At 38.3% G+C, this 21,040-nt stretch overlaps 1 protein-coding gene across 2 annotated transcripts in view; it reads right to left on the reverse strand.

Annotated features, from left to right (window-relative positions):
• Positions 1-21,040, reverse strand: part of adam10a (ADAM metallopeptidase domain 10a) — a 96,130-nt gene that overhangs the window by 28,741 nt on the left and 46,349 nt on the right. For both annotated transcript variants that reach the window (XM_056234119.1, XM_056234118.1), the window contains exon 3: positions 14,355-14,473. In XM_056234119.1, coding sequence (XP_056090094.1) covers positions 14,355-14,473 — 119 coding nt within the window. The remainder of the gene's footprint in view (positions 1-14,354; positions 14,474-21,040) is intronic.

The raw sequence follows: 21,040 nt of genomic DNA on the forward strand, positions 1-21,040 counted from the left end.
AATGAGCTCAGCAACCCGGCTACTGTCTCTGACAATCAAAGCAGACCCGTTCATCTACAGACTTTAGGACTTCATCTAGAGCTGTTCCACAACAGTAGGCATGTGGATATCAACATTTACACTAAATCATTTAGAAAATGCTTTTAATCAAAGTGACTAACAAATGAGGACACAACAACAAAAATGAGTAATAAGGAGGCCAGAAACAAGAACAAAGGGATACAGTAGAACATTGGTACAACATTTTAAAGTTCTTATTTTAAGAATTACTGCATTAACCCATTAGTGCTTTAGTTTGTTCCAGAGGTAACTACAGTAGAAATATTTACCATTTTTACAAAACATACTATGCAGCTATTTTGCAACATTTATAGGTATATTTTTCATGTATATATAGATGTAATAAATATAACTTTAACAACCAATGTGAACATATTAACTATATATACACATTCCTGTAGAAACCTATGCAAAGATTGAGATAGCGCAAACCTCCCAATTACAGATAAAAAAATAGAACAATAACACCACCTAAATATCACAATATATCTAACAATGAGACATATAACTAAAATACATTCAAAAGTACTGTTGATAAGCAAAAGTAACAATCACAAATCACACTACATCCAGTATAAAACAAGGTAAAACATAAAACAGAACCAGTATACAGTTTTTAAATGGGTTAACAGTCAGACATTTTTTGGTAGTGAGGAACTGGGGAAATTATTTTACAATCGAGGAACAGTGGAAGTTAACTACATCAAAATTTGAGGAGCAGCACAGTAACAAACAGGGGAGTTGAGCTTCCTACACCGACAGCACATCCTGGAAAATTCTGCTTCAACTTCAAACAGACTGCCAAGTTCTACTTGTGTGTACATGAACTCTTAAATAACAAAATATAGAAACCAAAGAACAGACCAACAAAAGGAGCTGTTGTCCATAATGTTCTAGACATGTTAGGGTATCAAAATCTCAGACCATTTTTGCTCGTTTCAAATGATGGTCCACTTTAAACAAGACAAATGAAAGAGAAGCTTTGAACGTTTCGCAAGCATTGGGATCTTACAAGCACCATAAGTGCTTTAAAAAAACATAATAAAACGGTTACCAGGATTTTATCAGGAGCTCTCTGCTATCACAGTTAAAAGGCTGTGGGAAAGCGGTGGTGTGTTTTGTCTGTTTCTCAGGCAAAGAAGAACCACGTGCAATCTGGTTTCTTTCTTCAGAATGGAACAAGCTCTAAAAGCTCTTGAACTATTCATCCCTAAAACTGATAATAACACAAGAGGTGGTTCACTCTTTCGCCCTGTGTAACATTAAACTGCTCTCCTCCATCCCTCCCTGACCTTCTGTTCTCACGTTTACAGATTAAAACAACAGGAAGCTGATGAGGTGAAGCATGAAGACACTCAAGAACATAAAACAAGCAACAGAAAAAAACAAATATTGGCACAACATACTTATGAAGTCAATCCTAATAATAAATGGACTGAATTTGACTAGAAGTACTCTGGTGGCTAATGAGTAGGACTGGGGTAGAGATGACATCCACTTCAGAGTAAAAAAAGACGAGTGCAAAAAAGAAAGAAATGCTAATGAGAGAACGAATGTTAATGCCAATGTCATCGTCATTCCACAGAGAATTTGCACCATCCCAGCCTACTTCAAACTCTTTTCTGTGAATATTATAGAGGTTACAAGATTAAGCACCAAGTGATGTTTATCCTTTAGAGAGCACAAAGAGTGCTAATGGATAACAAAGGGTGAGAGAGAGCGCAAGAGGGTTAGAGTAAAGTTGAGAAAGGTGAAATATGGACATTTGTGAGAGTGAGTTTAAAGGGATAGTTCACCCAAAAAATGAAAATTAAGCCATAAATTACTAACCCTGGTGTTGTTCTAATGTAGTATGCCTTTCTTTCTTTTATGGACCACAAAAGGAGAATTTTCCTTCCTCGCTCATGCTCGTCCACATAATGCCAGTGAATGGCAACCAGCATCAAGCTTTTTTTAAAAAGATGCAAAAGTATCACAGAATGATTCCATGTGACAAGTGCTGTACATATTCTAAGTGTTCTGGGAGTATACGACAGGGCTTGGTTAACAAAACAAACGTTTTAATGTATTCCTTAACGATATTCTTAACCTTGGCCGTTGGGGCTTCGCTGCATGGCTGCAGGACACGTGTCTTCATGAGACTCGGGCCGCAGTTCACTCCATGTCGCCCAGAAAAGTAAGATTAACAAAAAGGTGACATTAAAATACAATGCCTAGACTTCCGGTTCTGGACGCGAATGGAGTAGACGCGTCTACCTCGTGCTCCCTGTACAGTTCTTCTATTTTATCAGTTTATAATCCTCTACCGATTTAATTTTTTTTAGAATTTAAAGAGATAAGTTTAATAAATACGGAAGCAGAAAATGGCATCTAAATCAACCAAACATGCGAAGAAAGACACAGTTAACGTAAAAGACGACGTGCCCGGGGCTCATGGCGAGGTTAGCATGTCAGCCTTGACTAGCCTATTGGAAGACCACAGAGCCGCTCTCTCCTCCGATTTCAAAACCGCTTTGACATCCTTAGAGGCAAAACTTGACCTCGTCCAGGCCGCAGTGTCGGACCATGGGCCACGAATAACATCACTGGAATCCAACGCAGACCTCCTCAGCGAGCGAATTCACTCCTTGGAAGCGGTATGTGCCGATTTGACTGAGAACTACGCTAAACTTAAGGCCAAAACAGCAGACCTGGAGGGCCGTAGTCGGCGTAATAATGTCAGGATCATTGGCTTACCGGAATCCGTCGAAGGTCCGCGGCCCACAGTGTTCTTTTCCGAGATGCTGTCCGAAATTATGGGCGAGCAGATTTTGCCGTCTCCTCCTGAACTTGATAGGGCACATCGGGCTCTGATCGCTAAGACGAAGCAGGGAGGGAGGCCGAGAGCGGTAATAGTCCGTTTTCATCGGTATCAGACCAAGGAGGCGGTGATACGAGAGGCCCGTAAAAGAAGAGGATCCTTGCAATACCGTGGCAACCCGATCGCCATCTACGATGACTACAGTCCGGAAGTTCTGGAACAGCGCGCTCAATATCGTGGGGTAATGGCAGAGCTTTATAATCTTGGATTTAAGCCATCCCTTCTTTTCCCCGCAAGGCTGAGGATCCTAACTAAGGAAGGTGAGCAAAAGATGCTTGCATCGGTGGATGAGGCCAAGGAATTTTTGACGGCTCACCGTAGCGCCTCTTAGCGTTATGATGACGGTCGTTCAACTTGAGCGGTGGGCTTATAACGTTATATACTATTTGTGTCACGAAGGAGCCCGTTGTACAACACTGACTTAACTACGTTAGTTTATCCTAAACTCTCTGACATTATATAAACGGTTTACTGTTCATTGGAAGTGATTTACATCATGGGGACATTTTTTACGTCTTTAATGAATGATTGGTGCTGTTGTATTTGAGCTGATACTACTGTTGAACTAGGTTTGTTGTATGATGTATCTCGTTTATTCTTTGGTTTAATCACAAATACTTTTTGCAAGAGATTGATTGCTATTTTTGTTTACTAGGGGATATTTTTTTTATTTTTTTTTACAGTGTCATTTATTTTGGCTTGCCATGTGCTCATTATATTGGTCGAATGTTTAAGTATTCATACTTCGTGAACCAATTATAGTTATGCCATTGGTCTGCTCGTATATTAAACATACTATTTGATACGGTAATGTTATCTATATGTTGTATAATGAGGATACTTTGCTTTAAGGGACTGAGGATTATATAAGGTAAGGCGAAATAAGGAAGTGTTCAGAACACTTAGTTCTTGTGGGTAGTTTTGCTGTCATTGTAATGTTCTTTGAGGGGTGGGTTGATTATGTGGCTGGGTTGGGTTTTTGTATGGGATGGCGTCATGCTGACTTCATGACTTTTATGTTTGTTGTTCTTTTGTTGATGTTATGTTATTTTACTTTTTGTAATTCTTTTATTTTCACTCTCCGATCACAGGCTTCTGATAGGTATTCTTTTGGGTAGAGAGTTGAGATTTCTGAGTTGGAACGTCAAGGGCTTGAACCAACCGGTTAAGAGAAACAGAGTTCTTGCTCATCTTCGACAGCTCAAAACAGAGGTTGCCTTCTTGCAAGAAACCCATTTACGCATTACGGATCACAATCACCTCAATCGTGGTTGGAAGGGTCAGATCTTTCACTCTTCTTTCCAGGCAAGGGCAAGAGGTGTGGCTATTTTGATTAATAAGAATGTACCCTTTGTACCAAATGATATTATATCAGATGAGAATGGCCGGTATATAATTGTTGTAGGCACACTATGCAATAAGAATGTAACTTTAGCTAACTTTTATGCCCCTAATTTTGATGTCAGTTTTTTTAAACATACTCTCTCTCTTATCCCTGATCTAAATTCGCATTCTCTTATACTTGGGGGAGACTTTAACTGTTGCCTTGACCCAGTACTGGACCGTTCGTCATCTAGACCATGCACGGCAAACAAATCCTCCATTTTTCTAAATAACTATTTTTCTGAATATGGTATATCGGATGTTTGGCGGCGCTTGTACCCCCGAAAAAGAGAATATTCTTTTTTTTCAAATGTTCATCACTCTTATTCCCGGATTGATTACTTTATTCTGGATAACGATTTAATTTCTAGAGTTCAGTCTTGTGCATATCAAAGTATTATTATATCGGACCATGCTCCTCTTACTCTTGATTTGACCTTTCTGAATTTGCCTTCCCCTAGGAGGAACTGGCGTTTCAATACTTCACTCTTGGCAGATGATAATTTTGGTTCCTTTGTTGCTGACCAAATTCCTTTTTTTCTAAGCGTTAATAAATCAGTGGACATTTCAGATTCAACAGTGTGGGAGGCCCTTAAGGCATATATTAGAGGCCAAATTATTTCATATGGTGCTAATAAAAGGAAGCTCTCTAAAGAAAAACAAATCTTACTCGCTAATGATATTTCAAAGTTAGATGAACAATATGCTATGTCTCCCACGCCAGATCTGTATAAGAAACGTCTTAAACTTAAATCAGAGCTCGACTTGCTTTCAACAAATGAGATAGAGGGCCTTCTGAGAAGAACTAGGAGTGTTTTTTATGAAAGTGGGGAAAAATCCGGGAAAGTTTTAGCTAATCAGCTGAGAGGGCTACGTGCAAAACAAACTATAAATGGTCTTCGTCTAGATAACGGGGAGGTCACAACTGATCCAAATACTATTAATGACAAGTTTAGACATTTTTATTCTACTTTGTATACATCTGACTCCTCTTCGCAGGGGGATATCGAAGATTTTCTCGGCTGACTAAATTTCCCCACTTTATCCTTGGATGTTCGTAACCTTTTAGAATTGCCGATTACTCAGGAGGAAGTGGCGGCTGCTATCTCTTCTCTACAATCTGGCAAAACCCCAGGACCTGACGGCTTTCCGTCAGAATTCTATAAAAAAATTTCAGTACAACTCGTTCCTTTTTTGACATCTGTTTTTTCTGAGTCTCTTAAGACTGGGACTCTTCCCCCAACGTTAAATCAAGCCTGTATCTCTTTATTACTCAAAAAGGATAAAGACCCCTTAGACTGTGCGTCTTATAGGCCAATTTCTTTGCTCAACTGCGACGTTAAAATTTTAGCGAAGGTGCTTGCTTCTAGACTTGAAGATGTCCTCCCCACTATCGTCTTTCCTGATCAAACAGGGTTCATAAAGAATCATCAATCATTTTTTAATATCCGCCGCTTACTCAATGTGGTATACTCTCAGAACCAGGCCATCCCAGAATGTGTTGTTTCTTTAGATGCAGAGAAGGCGTTTGACAGGGTTGAGTGGGAGTACCTTTTTTTAGTTTTGGAAAAATTTGGATTTGGCCCGATCTTTCTCTCTTGGATTAAATTACTTTATAGTACCCCCTCTGCAGTAGTCCTAACCAATGGTCTGCACTCTAGGCCATTTAACTTGCACCGCGGAACTCGACAGGGCTGTCCGCTAAGCCCACTACTATTTGCTCTAGCTATTGAGCCTTTAGCAATCGCCTTACGCCAGAGTCAGCAGATCACTGGAATTACCCGTGGTGAGACCGTCCATAAGGTAACTCTATATGCAGACGATCTACTGCTTTTTATGTCAAATCCACAAACTTCTTTACCCGCAGCTCTATCTTTGCTTGAGAATTTTGGTCGGTTTTCTGGTTATAGGCTTAATCTGCACAAGAGTGAATTTTTCCCAATTAACGAGGTAGTTACACAACTACAGTATTCAAACATACCACAATAAGTTCACTTATCTTGGGGTCTGTATCACTCGCCATCATAAGCATCTTTTTAAACATAATTTTGGCATGCTTCTCCAACGGATTAAGAAAGATCTCTCTAAATGGTCCCCTATAAAGATTTCTCTCATTGGGCGCATTAATTCTATTAAAATGGTGGTGCTTCCTAAATTTCTTTATCTCTTTCAGTGTTGACCTTTATTTATTCCCCTGTCTTTTTTTAAGTCTTTGGACTCTGTTATCTCTTCTTTTATTTGGAATGGTAAGCACCCTCGCTTACGCAAAGCATACCTTCAGAGGCCTAGATGCAATGGTGGTATGTCCTTACCCAATTTTAAGTTTTACTACTGGGCGGCTAACATACGAAATACACTTTATTGGTGGCATTATCACCTTTTGCCCAATAGACCGTCCTGGGTGGACATGGAAATAAATGCTTATAAGCAAATTTCCCTTCCAGCACTTCTTGCATCTAAACTACAGTCTACCTCTTATATTCCGGCCGATTGCCCAGTGGTGAAACACTCGTTGAGGATTTGGATCCAATTCAGGAAGTCATTTGGTTTTAGGGACCCCTCTCTTCTTAGCCCTGTGTTCCGTAATCATTTTTTTCCACCCTCAATGCAGGATGGTTCATTCAAGAGTTTGTCTCAAAAGGGGATAAAATGTTTCAAAGACTTATTTTTGGATAATGTATTTGCTTCCTTTGAGCAATTGGTATCACGTTTTGGTCTTACCAAGTCAGATTTCTTTAGAGTCTTGCAAGTATGACATTACGTTAAGTCACTAATACCAGACTTCCCAGCGATGCCCTCCGAAAATCCTTTGGATAGGTTCCTTTCATGTAATACATTGGCCAAGGGCTCAATTGCTACTATTTACAATTTAATGATCAATCTGGCATCTTCATCCCTGGATAACATTAAGAGAGCCTGGGAGGAAGACCTTGACAGACCACTCTCCGAAGACACCTGGAACTGTGTCCTTAAACAGGTCCACTCATCGTCAATGTGTGCTCGGCATTCACTTATACAGTTTAAAGTTGTACACAGAGCTCATATATCCAAAGTTAAACTAGCTCAAATGTTTCCTGGTACTAGCCCTATGTGCAATAGATGTCAATGTACCGAGGGAACGTTAACTCACTTGTTCTGGACATGCCCCAAATTAGAGCTTTACTGGCGATCGATATTTCACACCCTTTCTGTGGTTCTTCAGCATAGATTAGAGCCAGAACCTCTGGTGGCATTATTTGGAGTTGCCCCAGAGGACGTATGGTTGTCAGCATCAATGTGTAAAGTCCTTGCTTTCTCTTCCCTACTTGCACGTAGAGCAATATTATTAAAGTGGAAAGATCCCTTGCCACCCACTCATACTCAATGGATTAGAGATATGATGTCCTGTCTCTGCCTGGAAAAAATTAGGTATTCACTAAGAGGATCGGAAAAACAATTTTTTAAGATGTGGCGTTCTTTTCTTGATTATGTTGATAAGTCTGTTTGAATAATGCCACTACTATTGTTTTTTTTTTTTTTTTTTTTTTTATTTATTTCCCTTTTTTTTTTTTTTTTTTTTATGTATTTGGTTGGAGGTTTATGTTTGTTAGCATGTTTGTAAATATTGTATGCATGCTTGGTTCTTACAATTCCATTTTGAATTAATGGATAGTATGGGCGTCATTCTTAAATTGGATGGTGAGGGGTGGGGGATTGTGAATGTGATGTATATTGTAAAAATCAATAAAAACAAACTTTGAACAAAATACAATGCCTAGAAGTCCCAAAAAAAGTATGCGTGTACTTTCTTCACTGAGTCAAATATAACCAGCCTGGAAATCCGTTCGTCTGATGACAGTCAGAATGACGGAATGACAAACACAACGGATATATTCACCTCAGAGAAGAAGGTACATGGGTTGTATTTCATGTCAAAGCTCACCAACACCAGGGTGAGTAAATGACTAGGTTTTCATTTTAGGGTGAACTATCCATTTAAGGATTCTTTCATTTCAAGCCTTATTGAGAAAGACTCAGAATGCTAGAAGAGATGGAAATGTTTTTGTCATAGTTTTTGATTTTGACAAAAATGTCCTTAAATGTAGTCATGTTGTTAATATCTTGCAGTTTTCATTTTCTTTGGGTATATTTTCATCAACAGTAAATTTTAAATAAAATCGATTAAAATATAGTCAATGCAATGGCATCTTGTCTTCACTACTGCTGGCAAAAAAAAAAAAAAACAAATAAAAAAAATGTCAATGAAAAAATTGGTTTCACTTTATTTTGGTGGTCCCTTTAACACATTCTGTTGTCTATAAGTAACATTGCACCTACATGTCTACTAACTCTCATTAGAGTATTAGTAGAGTATTAGCAGACTGGTAGGGTTAGGGTTAAAATAAGTTGACATGTAGTTGCAAAGTTACTTATAGTCAGTAGATTGTCTGTTGGAGGACCATCACAATAAAGAGATATTAAAGGTGAACTAAGTAACTTTTTTACCTTAACCGAACAGCTTTAGAGTCATTGTAATGTTTATATTACTGATTTCGTGTTGAATGGTGGTCGTCTCGCACCCCCCTGGTGCAAAACCACCCTTGCAACACCCCGCAAAACCACCCTTGCAACTTTGGGCCGGCGGGCCTCAGTGTTAGGAAGTATCGTGTGATATCAGGTCTCGCGAGGTAACGAATTGCTTTACGGCAAAAAACAGATCTGATAAAATTCTGATAAAATGAGCATCAAACAGAAATAACCCGGCGCCGTATACATGTGGTGTTCGTGGCGCACATACAATACAGCCTGCCGACAGTTAAACAGGGTGCGCGCAGCTCTTAAAGGGGCCATACCTTATTTCTACTCGTTACAGCGTCCATCCTACTGAACAGGCTGTTTGACAAAAACGGAATTCCTACTTAGTGCTGCTTTAAGCAGACAGTACACCAATAGTCTAATGAGAGTTAGTTGACATGTACGGTAGTTGCAAAGTTACTTATAGTTAACAGAATGTTCAAAAGGGACCATCAAAATAAAGTGTTCCCAAAAAATGTTCAGCAGTTTTCATCCTTAAACTGTCAGTAAAAAGTTGATCTGACAACTAAACTTGTGGATTGTCATTCTCCATCTGTGGTGTGTTCAAAAATCGATTGTGTTTTAAAGGTGAGCGATAGCTAGGGATGGGACAATTACCGGTTTCACGATAAACCACGATAAAATGTCCTGGCGGTTAGTATTATCGTTTAAAATTTAATTATCATAAAAACCGTGTTTGATTATCGTGATTTTGAAAACTCGCGGTAAATCCTGTCCAGCCAGAATCAGTCTGACGCAAGCGCGAGCAGGCGCGCAGATGCAATGTTGTTTTTTTGCGCGAGAAGACATGGCGGAAGGCAGTGAGACAGCGCACGGGAGATTTTTCAGCCATCCAAGAGGACAAAATCGGAGGTATGGTCGTATTTTGGCTATTACAAGAGTCCCGAGGGCAATTTAATCGAGGATGGGCACCCTGTCTGCAAATCTTGCAAGAGGAAAGTCGCTGCAAAAGGGGGAAACACGTAAAATCTGCTAAGTCATCTAACGTTACGTGACAACCGCCCACTGAGTTAATTTTTACCTTAATACCACAACTAACTTGGGCAAATAATTAGACAAAAAATTTATTGGAGATGAATTATTTCATTATCTCACTTGTAATTATTGCAAAGCTTCCGCGAAGAGAAAAGTTTTACAGCAAGTGGATTTGAGCCAAGACGAACGAACATATTCAAACTATTAAGGGTGACATTTAAGGGATAATGTATTGTATTCATTCATAGTAAACTTATTACAGTTTTATTTTTTACCACAGAAATAATTTCAGGGACATGAAATATTGAATTGTGATTAACTTAATGTTTTTAAATCTTACCGATTTATAAATCCATTATACAATTTACAGTGTCCAAATCAATCGTAAAGTAAATGTGATCACTTCAACAATATTGTAGTAGTATTAATACTAAATTACTCTGATTTAATTTTCAATACAATCAAAACTGAGACGCAAGACATACACATTTGAATGAATCCAGAGATTGCGTCCGCGGTGATCCGAGACATGGATGTGCGCTGTGTAGTGCGTTGCTATTTACAACAGTCATTATAAGTATGCCAGTAGTTTAGTCACCCTGACCCAACCAACATATTTTGTTCATTTAAAGTGTGTGTGTGTGCGTGCGTGTGTGTGAGAGAGAGAGAGAGAGAGAGAGAGAAAGTGATTTATTATTTATTAATCACTTGTTGATAATAATAATATTCAGTCACACACATCCATAAGTGTTATTATCATTATTAATGATAGGGTTTAATGATGGGTTAATTAAAACCTGCACTAGGAAAACTTATACCTCTCACTCTCAGGGCTCCATGTTAATGTTAATATAATGTTGATGCTTAAAAAAGTGCATATTACTGCTAATTGTATTTTTTGTTTGTTGATTTTCAAATGTTTTCAGGGTGAGCATCAGTTCTTTTTGAACATTTCCATCTCATTTTAACAAAACCGTGATAATATTGATAATCGTGATAACTTTGGTCACTATAATCGTGATATGAAATTTTCATACCGTCCCATCCCTAGCGATAGCATTATTTGTTAGTGTTTATTCATCACCTCCAATAAAGAACCAGTTCAGAGCAATCCTCAACCACATTCACTTCCTCAGGCCTGAAGTCCTCCACTCATCCTTATCAACAGATCACATGAACGTCATCTCCTGGCAATACTCAATATCAGTTATTATGAAACATCCTGTGGTGAGCAGGAAATTACATGAATCCGTTCAGAGCAAATCAGAGGCTGAAAGGATGTGTCAGAACTAGGGTCAGGGGAGAAGCTCAGAGACAATGAGATAAGGATGCCTGATCAGAGAAAATGGAAAGTCGCTTTCATCCTCCAGTAGGCAGTCTGTCCGTCATTTAAAGTACATAGGCAATTCTCAGATCTCACTAATGCGTGTATATCGCAAGCTGTACCCATCATCAATCAGGTTCAATGGCTCACCGGCTTCAAAGTCCATTACAAGGTACATAATGAGAATAAGGTGATGAGGCATTCTCTAATGTAAGGTCCTGGTGTCAACTCAGAAGCCTCAGAAATGATCATGCAAAAATGAAGAGTAACCGAACATGACATTTCATTTACTTATGCAGAAGATTAGGTCTGAAAACACAGACTCTACTAAAATGCTCAAAACTCAAAAATATGTGCATTGATGGCATTAAAATCAACAATGACAGCAGACAGTAGAAAGTTACATAATCTAACATAAGAACCAGCCAATTATATAAACTGTGTCCTAGCGGAGTAATTTTGTCTTAGATATTTAGGACTGAGAAAAAGACTGTTTTACATCAAATAATTTCAAGCAGTGTCTTTTGATAAAATTAATACAATTCTAGGAATCTAGGCATTAATATTGTGACAGATGATTTGGTCAGCGAGTTACATGAGAGATAAATGAGGAGTGCAGTGGCCAAATATCATCATTGCAGGATGTGTGCATCAGAGGTTCTGCTCTATGACAGGGCACACCTTCACTTTCAACTTTTACAAACCAAACGAAGAAAGAGCCTGACTCTATATACCCCTTACAACCTTAACAATAAAACGCAGATCATAAATGTCAGAAATATACTATATATTTCTGCCCGCCCGACACTTGTAACAACACAACCTTGCTTCTGCAGCGATGTTTCCTAGAACAACGCCTGAAATTTACGTTTTACGTGGAGTGAGAAAGTCGCATAAACCATGCGAAATCCAATCAGAGCAGTCAGACTGAACAGAGAAATTTCTGCAGCTGAGTGCTAATTGTTTGGGGGCAATGATAAACTCTTTGTTAAAAAATTATTTTCCAGGACAACAAGATTTTCCAGGACATTTTACATTTTCTTTAAGGGTGTGTTCACACTTGGCATGTTTGGATCGATTAAAACGAACCCTGGTGTGATTGCTCTATTAGTGGGGTACATTTGAATAAGTGTGAACGCTGCCATTCGAACCCTGGTGCGGTTCGAATGAAATATGAATGCAACGGACCAAAGACATGTAAAAGAACCAAAAACAGGAAGATGAGACCCTAAAAAGGACAGAATGCTCACGCATTCCTGTTTTCCACCCCCATCATAGTCATGATGTTTGTTACAGGCATCAGTACTGCATCTCCTTGCAGCAGATATTTATGTGTGAGACGGAGGGATTCCCGCCACTGTTTTGACTCCTTTACACATTTTGTAAGCTCTTCACGAGTGTTTTGGATGTTCGGTAAGTTCAGTCTCGAAATATAGGCTACGTCATAAAAGCCGACCAGGTTGTGAACGTATCCCTATGCCTTTAGGTTCGTGTTTTTTTTCAGAAAAATGTCCACATGTTTTCCAGGACTGGAAAATGTATAATCAATTTTCCAGGTTTTTTAAGGTTTTCTAATATGTGTGGGAATCCTGTTATTACATAATAGTCTGCTAGGAGAAATTTTAAATAATTGTCTGATTCTTAAGGCTCGTACACACCGGGACGAATATCGGCGCGCGTTATTCGCCAGCGTTTTTCAACGCGTTTTTTGTGTTCACACCCAAGCGATTTTCGCTGACGATGAGCCAAGTGAACATGCCAATTCATTCCCTGACATTAGATGGCGCTTAATGTAAAACAGAAATAGTCCTATGTTGTAGTCGCTGTCGCGTTTGTCATAGTTCTTGTTCCGACACCAACGAGACCAGCAGCTCTACATTCATCTTGCCTTGCATCTTCCTCGTCTTATTTCTCCTCGGCAGTGTAGACGCTACTTGGCGTATATCTTCTTTGCCATTGCGTATGTGTGCTCGGCAAGACCGTTTTGTGTTTGAGCGCCCCCAAGTTGTGTTTTACTGTAACTTCAGAAGCTCCAGACACGTGAGTAAAAGCACCAATCTCATTGGTCGGATAGTTTTTGACGCGGCGCGTCAAACCCAAAAAAACGAACCCAAAGCGTTTTTAAAAAAATGACGCTTTTACGCGTGGCGTTTTTCGCGTCGGTGTGCACACTCACATTGGCGCCCTTTGTTTAATCACGAGGCGTTAAATGTCGGCGAATATCGCGCGCGAAATGGACGGTACTTTTTTTTTTTAAGGCATAGGGATACGTTCACAACCTGTTTGGTTATTACAGTGTCACTTTTGATCAAATTAATCCATCCTTTCTGAATAGAAGTATTAATCTTAAAAAAATAAAAAGTACCGTCCAAAAACTTTTGAATGGTAGTGTAAGAATCAGACAATTATTTAAAATTGCTCCTAGCAGACTATTATGTAATAACAGGGTTCCCACACATATTAGAAAACCTTAAAAAACCTGGAAAATTGATGATAAATTTTCCAGTCCTGGAAAACATGTGTTTTTTTTAAAGATTAATACTTCTATTCAGAAAGGATGGATTAATTTGATCAAAAGTGACACTGTGACAGTAAATACATGTATAATGTTACAAAAGATACATTTCAAATAATCGCTGTTCTTTTGATCTTTCTATTCATCAAAGAATCCTGATAAAATGGCTTAATGGTAAAATGGCTTAATCCACAGAACCATTAAGCAGCCAATTGTTTTAAACATTGATAATAATATATAATATAATTGTATGCAGGAATTTTGAGTGTATTCTTTCCAGTCAGTGATTTTAGTCAGAAATAATTAGGGTTTTTTTTTTTATTCCAAAAATAGTTCATCTTTTTTCTTTTTTCTCTGACAGCAACATATCACTATATCGGATGTTTCAAATAATAATTAATCATGGGTGTTCTTTTTTTTTCTAAATCATAAACTACCAAAAAAGTAGTTTTATAAAAGAAGATTCTCTCACAATCTCCTCTCTTTTTTAATTACTCTCTTCCTCACATGAGCTGCGCAAAATCACTATATATCTTCAAAAACACTGTACACATACAATAGATGGAGGCAACGTTTCCGTGGCAACAGTCTAGAGCATGTGTTGAGGTGGACACATGTGCAAGTGTGTGTATGAGATAGTGGTGAAAAGGTTCCATGCTCACCATAAATTTCTCCAGTGTAAATGTGAGAGGTGTCGTAGGGTCTCTCTTCTCCAGAAACTTCCACCTTCAGATCGGGAGAGAAGAGAGAGGTGTCCCTCTTCATCCGAAGGTTAAAATGCCTGATGTAAGGAGACAGAAAAAGAAAACAAGATTAATGGACTGTGAAGTTGCCCATGAATGTACACAATGTGTCCCACTCCCAACAGAGGTGGATACGTACAAGACACACAATATTTGAGATGCTGAACACCAAATTACAAACAGTCTGAGCCTAGAATTAGAATGCAGAGCATTACTGAAACTGAGATAAGGGAGGAATAAGGAAACCAGCATTTCTCAATGCCAAAATTATTTTTTCCTCATTTACTAGCATTTATAATCAAATAATATCTTCCCTTCAGATTATTCCATTTCCTGTTAGGTCATTAGGATTCTCCAAAAAACACTAGGTGCTGGTGAATGACTCACAGTGATTCAAAATGAGTCATTTGGGTTATTAACTCGTGACATTCTGACATGTAAGAATATGTAATGGAGTGTACTGTGGACTGGATGTCTAGTTGAATACATGGTGGATTAATGAGAAGAAAACAAGTCACTGGGTAACCCCACAATAAGACCCAGAAAGAATCTGCTGACCTATTTTCTGCACTGGAAATCTTTGGATCTGTGAAATGGATTTAAAATACTTCACTTCTCATAACAGCAAAAACAACTATCAAATCATCCATACTTTTATTAGAAAGACAAACGCTATAATATATACTTTTTCATATATGGTCTTTCTTTGTTTAAAAGCACAGTGTGAAAGTTTCACCACTAGAGGTTACTTATTCAAAACAATAACAAAGACGTAGCTTGGCACTTTTTTTGACAAACTACTTACTTTCTATTTTATATGTGTTTATTTATGTATTCAAATTTGTTGAACGTTCACCTTCGTCTCATAGACCAGTGGTCAGGTCTATCTCTTCAACCAGTTTTTTTCCAGTCTTACACACAGATTATAGCCTATACATTTAGTCCACGAACTAACTCTACAAACATGGAAAACAGTGGTAGATGGACCTCAACCTTTACGTGAATGAGAAAATCCAACGCAAGTTTGAGGGCACCAAGCGAAACATGATTATGTATTTCTGCTCAGCTAGCAACACTGGGCATCAACCACATGGCAAACGTAAATACTTTTTCATATACTGTTTATATCCTTGTAGGCTATAACAGTTCTAATAACGTATTAGACAGGATTGTTAAACAGATCGTAAACCGATGAAGATGGAGAATGTGAGAATTGTGTGCTCACTGCTCAGGCTCTGGCGTTCTCAAAATAAACATCCACCGCAGTGTCAAAATAAAAGTCACTACAAGTGCGGCTTACGTCACTTCAGAGTTCCTATACTGGTGGTGCGAATTCAACCAGGAAATGACCCTAGGGGAACATTTAGTTCTCGGGGAACCACCCTGGTGGCTAGTTCCTAGAACTACCCGGTGCGAAAGGGGCACTTGATGCCCACTGCAGTTATACCCACTACTAGATCAATATTAGAATATCATATTAAAAAAAGCTAAATGAATTGTTATGCTAAATGCTCTTAATAAAGATTAAGATAAAATAATATGTCAAAAAAAAATAAAAAATAAAAAATGGTCAAAATAAAGGTTTGCCTCTGACACCTATCAGCCAAATAAATTGCTCACCCATTAATTTTTAATAAACAAAAAAGGGTTGGAGAATGTATATGGCATTACAAGTCTATTGATACCCGCAGAGCTTTCTGCAGAGTAATTTGTGTGCAGATTACATCAGTCATTTGTTTTGTTGACAGAGAGAAATGCTCTGCTGAAATGGCCTTGACCACCATCACTGACATCCTGGATTCCCTCAGGATAAACGAGATCAGGCGTCAACCATGCTTCAGTGGTGCAGCTGAGCCCCGGTATGGATGCGTGTGCATGTGTCTGTGTGTGAAGCTTTTGTCTCTAATACATTAGGGACATAAAGTAGCCACCAGACAAGAGATGTGGTCAAGATGTGCCTCATCAGGGGAGATTTTAATAATGTTAGCTAGAGAGAAGATATTACCATAATGTGCAAAACAACACAAGGTATTGATCAAATAAAAACAAAGCTGAATATCATAAAAGGCTCAGTACAGGAACAGGAAGATTAAAAAAACCAAGGGGTGGAGCCCCGTCCCTGTAGTAAACACTCCTAGTCCTGCGTAAAACATCTCTGTGCTCCTCCCTGGGTTTGGCCTTTGTGTGGGTGAAACGCACTGCTAACATACACCAATAGTGACATGAGGAAAGGGAGAACAACAATGTGAGAGAAACAGAGAGAGATGAAGAGGAGTACGAGGCAAAAAGGGAGAGGAAACTAAAGGACAGAGAGTCCTGGAGGTAGAATAGGCAGGTGGAGGAGGTCAGGCCATTCTCAAAACTCTCTAATTAAAACTACCCTTCACAAGTACACATGCACACACACACACACACACACACACGTTTGCTCAGCCATCTAAATGAGGACATAGCATAGACATCTACTGTTTCTATGTACAGGTAATTCTTTTTCTTCTTTTTAATTACTTTCTTTTGGGTTTTTTTATAATTCTTTCAGGATCTCTCCAAAAGGACATTTTATTGCTCATTTCATGGGGAATAATTTGTCCCCAAAATATGGTCAAGTACACACACACAGACACACACGTTGGGTTTCCATGTTTAATGGGGGCATTTTCCATAGACAAAATGATTTTAATAAAATACAAATTGTATATTCTGTTCCCTAACCCTAACCCTTCTCCTAAACCTACCCATCACAGAAAACGTTCTGCATTTTTACATTCTCAAAAAACATCATTCTGTATGATTTATAAGCTAAAGAAAAACACACACAAAAAAAGTCCGCCATAGTTTAAAAATTACTGGTATTATTATTTTTGTGCGGACATCTGGTCCCCACAACATAGTAATCCCCCTTTTCAATGAAATTACAATGAATGATTGAGGATTCCAAGCTTCAAAAAGGTACAAAAAAAATCACCATAGAGATATAAAAGAATACAGAAAAAAAAGTCATATGGGTTTAGACATTAGAGTGAGTAAATAAGGACAGAATAACACACTGATTTTTGTGACACACTGATTCTAATTGAACTTGTTAATGTGGCAAACTTGCATATGACAGTAAACCTAACAGCCTGCGGAACAGATTATCTAGCACAGAAGGACATTAGTAGTACCATAGAACATACAGTACATGTTCATACCATTCATATATTGTCACTAACCCATGCTTTAACACACAAAAGACACGCATACCTCAGAACGAGCACTGACAGGTAACAATACCAACATTTTTTGGGGACAAAGTAGCAGAGATTCAAGGAATGAGTGTATTACATGATCCTTCTTGCGAGACCTGGTGAAATGTTACGTTTAGACAAAAGGAAGTAACGCAGGAAGTCCATCCTGACTCACTGACAAAGTTTTCACAAGTTATTTTGCACAACAGTGCAAAGTTCAATCATTTATGTAGGTATCAACAAAATCAGATACGGCTGATTTCATATTATTGCACTGATGCTCAATGAATCCAGCTCATTGTACTATTCAGTCAATCTTTAAATCACTGATTAGATATCAATCATCTAGTTACAATGGCAGAACAATGTGGGAGCTTGTCTTCAGAGAACCTCAGTCAGTATGTTATCACAAACAACATCCACCATCTTATTCAACCCTCAAGGGTGGGAAAACGCTCAAACCCCAACCAAACACTTCCACACACACACACACACACACGCACAGCTCAACATTTTCCCCCAGTGGAGCCATTCAGAGTCTCTGCTATCCATTTCAAACCAGTGCTAGTCTTTATAAATAGTGGTGATTTCTATTACCATCAAGCTAAAAATTATCATTATCATGTCCAAATGTTCTCAGCAGTAAGGCTAATTGTCTTATGCCCAATTTGTAATGTTTTGTATCTATTCATAAGATATGGAAGAGAGTGCATGCTCAACTAAAATGCACTGATAATAAGAAAATAAAATAAAAAAAGTAAAAAATTAAAATAAAAGTACAGCTTGCATAGCAATAGTGTCAGGAGGCGCAGAGTTTTCATTTCCTTTTCCAATGATATTTGGGTCCATTAACTGTTCTCATGAGTGCATTGTTTGCCACTGATACAGAACACTGTGCTGAAATACATTACATAAAATAGTAACATTATTAAATTGCATTTATGGTGACTCTTCAGTAAAAGTTAATTTATTTGTATTAATAATTTACTTGTTAACAAAATTCCCATCATTTGGAAAGCATAAACAAAACCATTATGGTAAGAGGATTTAGAACTGGAACCAGAAAAACGAAATTCCTCTGAGATACTTTGTGGATGAGACAGTTTCTCAAACACGGACTAGGGTACAACTTTTTGCAGACTCGGACTTGTCACGGACTCTGATGCATTTTTACTTGACTCAGAATCAAGCGTTTGGGACTTGAAAAATGTTCGAGTTCAGGGATTCAGTGAAATATGCTCGGGACAGTTGACATAATTGTCACTGGCCAGATCGGGTCAGTACTGCATTGTCACAAATACAGAAATGTCAAAATACAAAAAATAAAGTCGGCCATAACTTCCATTATATAACTTTAAGTTTGCTGAGCAGGATAATATTTATGATGAGATTATGTGAAATCAAAAATCAAAACAGCAAGATTCAATAGAGGTTTGCTTTTGTTACATTTAAAATTGACATTTTATAAGTTGGTTAATAAAAAGATATTGATTTAATGAAATACAGTATGGTTTAGTTGGACTCAGACTCGACCCGGACCTTTTGGACTTGACTAGGACTTGATTGGTTAAAGACTTGTATTTGACTCGGACTCGACTAAGGTGGACTCTAACCCAACGCTACGAGACAGTACAGATTACAGAGCACCTTGGTCACCACTTTTGCTCCTCAAACAAATTAGCCGCATTTCCATTTATCACTACTGCAGAGGGCTATATTTATCCTCATGTGATGACAGGATGGGAACATCTGGGATGTCTGTTACTAGCAGCCATTAATACAAGCAATCAGAAAATCTCATACTCAGCAAATCTAAACACACATGAAAATACAAACACATATGCAGACTGAAAAGGATGTGCACTCAACAAAAATATTTGATATTTGTGGGTAAGAGAAAGATAGGGGTGTTAAAGTTCCACAATTCATTTCATTCATCCCTAATATCCCAGCAGACGGCTGATCGTGGTTTTAATGGGTCCCACCACCAACACATCATTAGACTCTGATAGCACTCGACCTCAGAGCCAGAAAAGACAGCCCCCTCATCAGCTGAGCACCAGCAAGCCTTCATTAGCTCCATAGTGAATCATCGCATTTCTCTTGCAGTTGTCGAGCGCCCAGCAAACTCCTTTGCGTGAACATCCAAAAAGCCAAAGGGAGCCATCTGGGTTCCCACTATGATAATTTGTCCCCTGACAGCATCACTTTCACCGGAAAAGGCAGTTCCGGGAATATCCCACCCAATCCCAACCAGACCCAATTTACTCCAACCAGCATGTGCTATGTAATTACCCAGCACTCAACACTTTTAATTACGTTTACAGTAATGCATCTGAAATTAATGACATCCACCAACTCAGCCCCTTCATCTGAATATAAGTGGATTTCTGGTGCATAGAGATGACACCAACTAGCATAAACGGCAACTACATATGAGGACAAAGTGATAAGGGAACAGGATAATTACGGAGTACATGATACTTCCTTTGTTTACTACAGCGATAAATGAACGCTTGACTAGAGTGCGCTATGACAGACGGGAGATGGAGGCGGAAAAAAAAACAGTAAGGAATGTTGAGTGTGTAAGATATGATAGGAACTGAGAATGAAAAAGCCTTTAAAGAGCAAGCCAATGAGAAAGAGAGAGAGTGAGGGAAGAATAAAGCATTAAGCTAGTTAAAGATGACACTTGAAAAATGTCAGCTGGATTGGGTCAGGACAGAGGAGGTAAGCGCAAATGTGAAGGACATCTATATATTACAAAACTGCCTGACTCATTGACTTGATCTGGGCTCTACCTGTCCTGAATGAAACACCTCACCTTTACAAAAACAACAGAGACAGAGGAAGGAACAGGATACTTGTAAACTCTAAAAATCACCACTCACAAACAATACTATTCCTATCACAAGCAAACCAAATCTTAAATAATAATAATAATAGTATTCATTAAATAAAAAATAAATAAATACAAGCAAATCAATAATTTATTATTATTATTATTAATAATAAATTAAACAACACAAAAATTATAATACATTAGTTGAAACAACAACAAACTAATACATTAAAATAAAAATTGATATAACAACACAATTTTTTACTTCATTTTACTTGATGCCATAACATGATTGATGACAATGACACAAAATGTAGAAAAAACACGGACGATGCAATGGACAACTCTGCAGTGATTTATCTGCAGGAAAATGAGCAAAATTCACACGGCTAGAAAGATAAGGAAACCTCGAGAGAGTTTAGTGAATCACAGCAGAAATCAGGGCTCTGGCTTCTGAGCTGGACTTTGCCTCATTTGCTTTTTTTTCTTCCTGTCCTTCTCTCCCTCTTTAAAGCTACCTATTTTTATCACACTCC

Source organism: Rhinichthys klamathensis, unplaced genomic scaffold, assembly GCF_029890125.1.
Source record: "Rhinichthys klamathensis goyatoka isolate OS25496 unplaced genomic scaffold, OSU_Roscu_1.1 h1tg000388l_1, whole genome shotgun sequence".
NCBI lineage: Eukaryota > Metazoa > Chordata > Actinopteri > Cypriniformes > Leuciscidae > Rhinichthys > Rhinichthys klamathensis.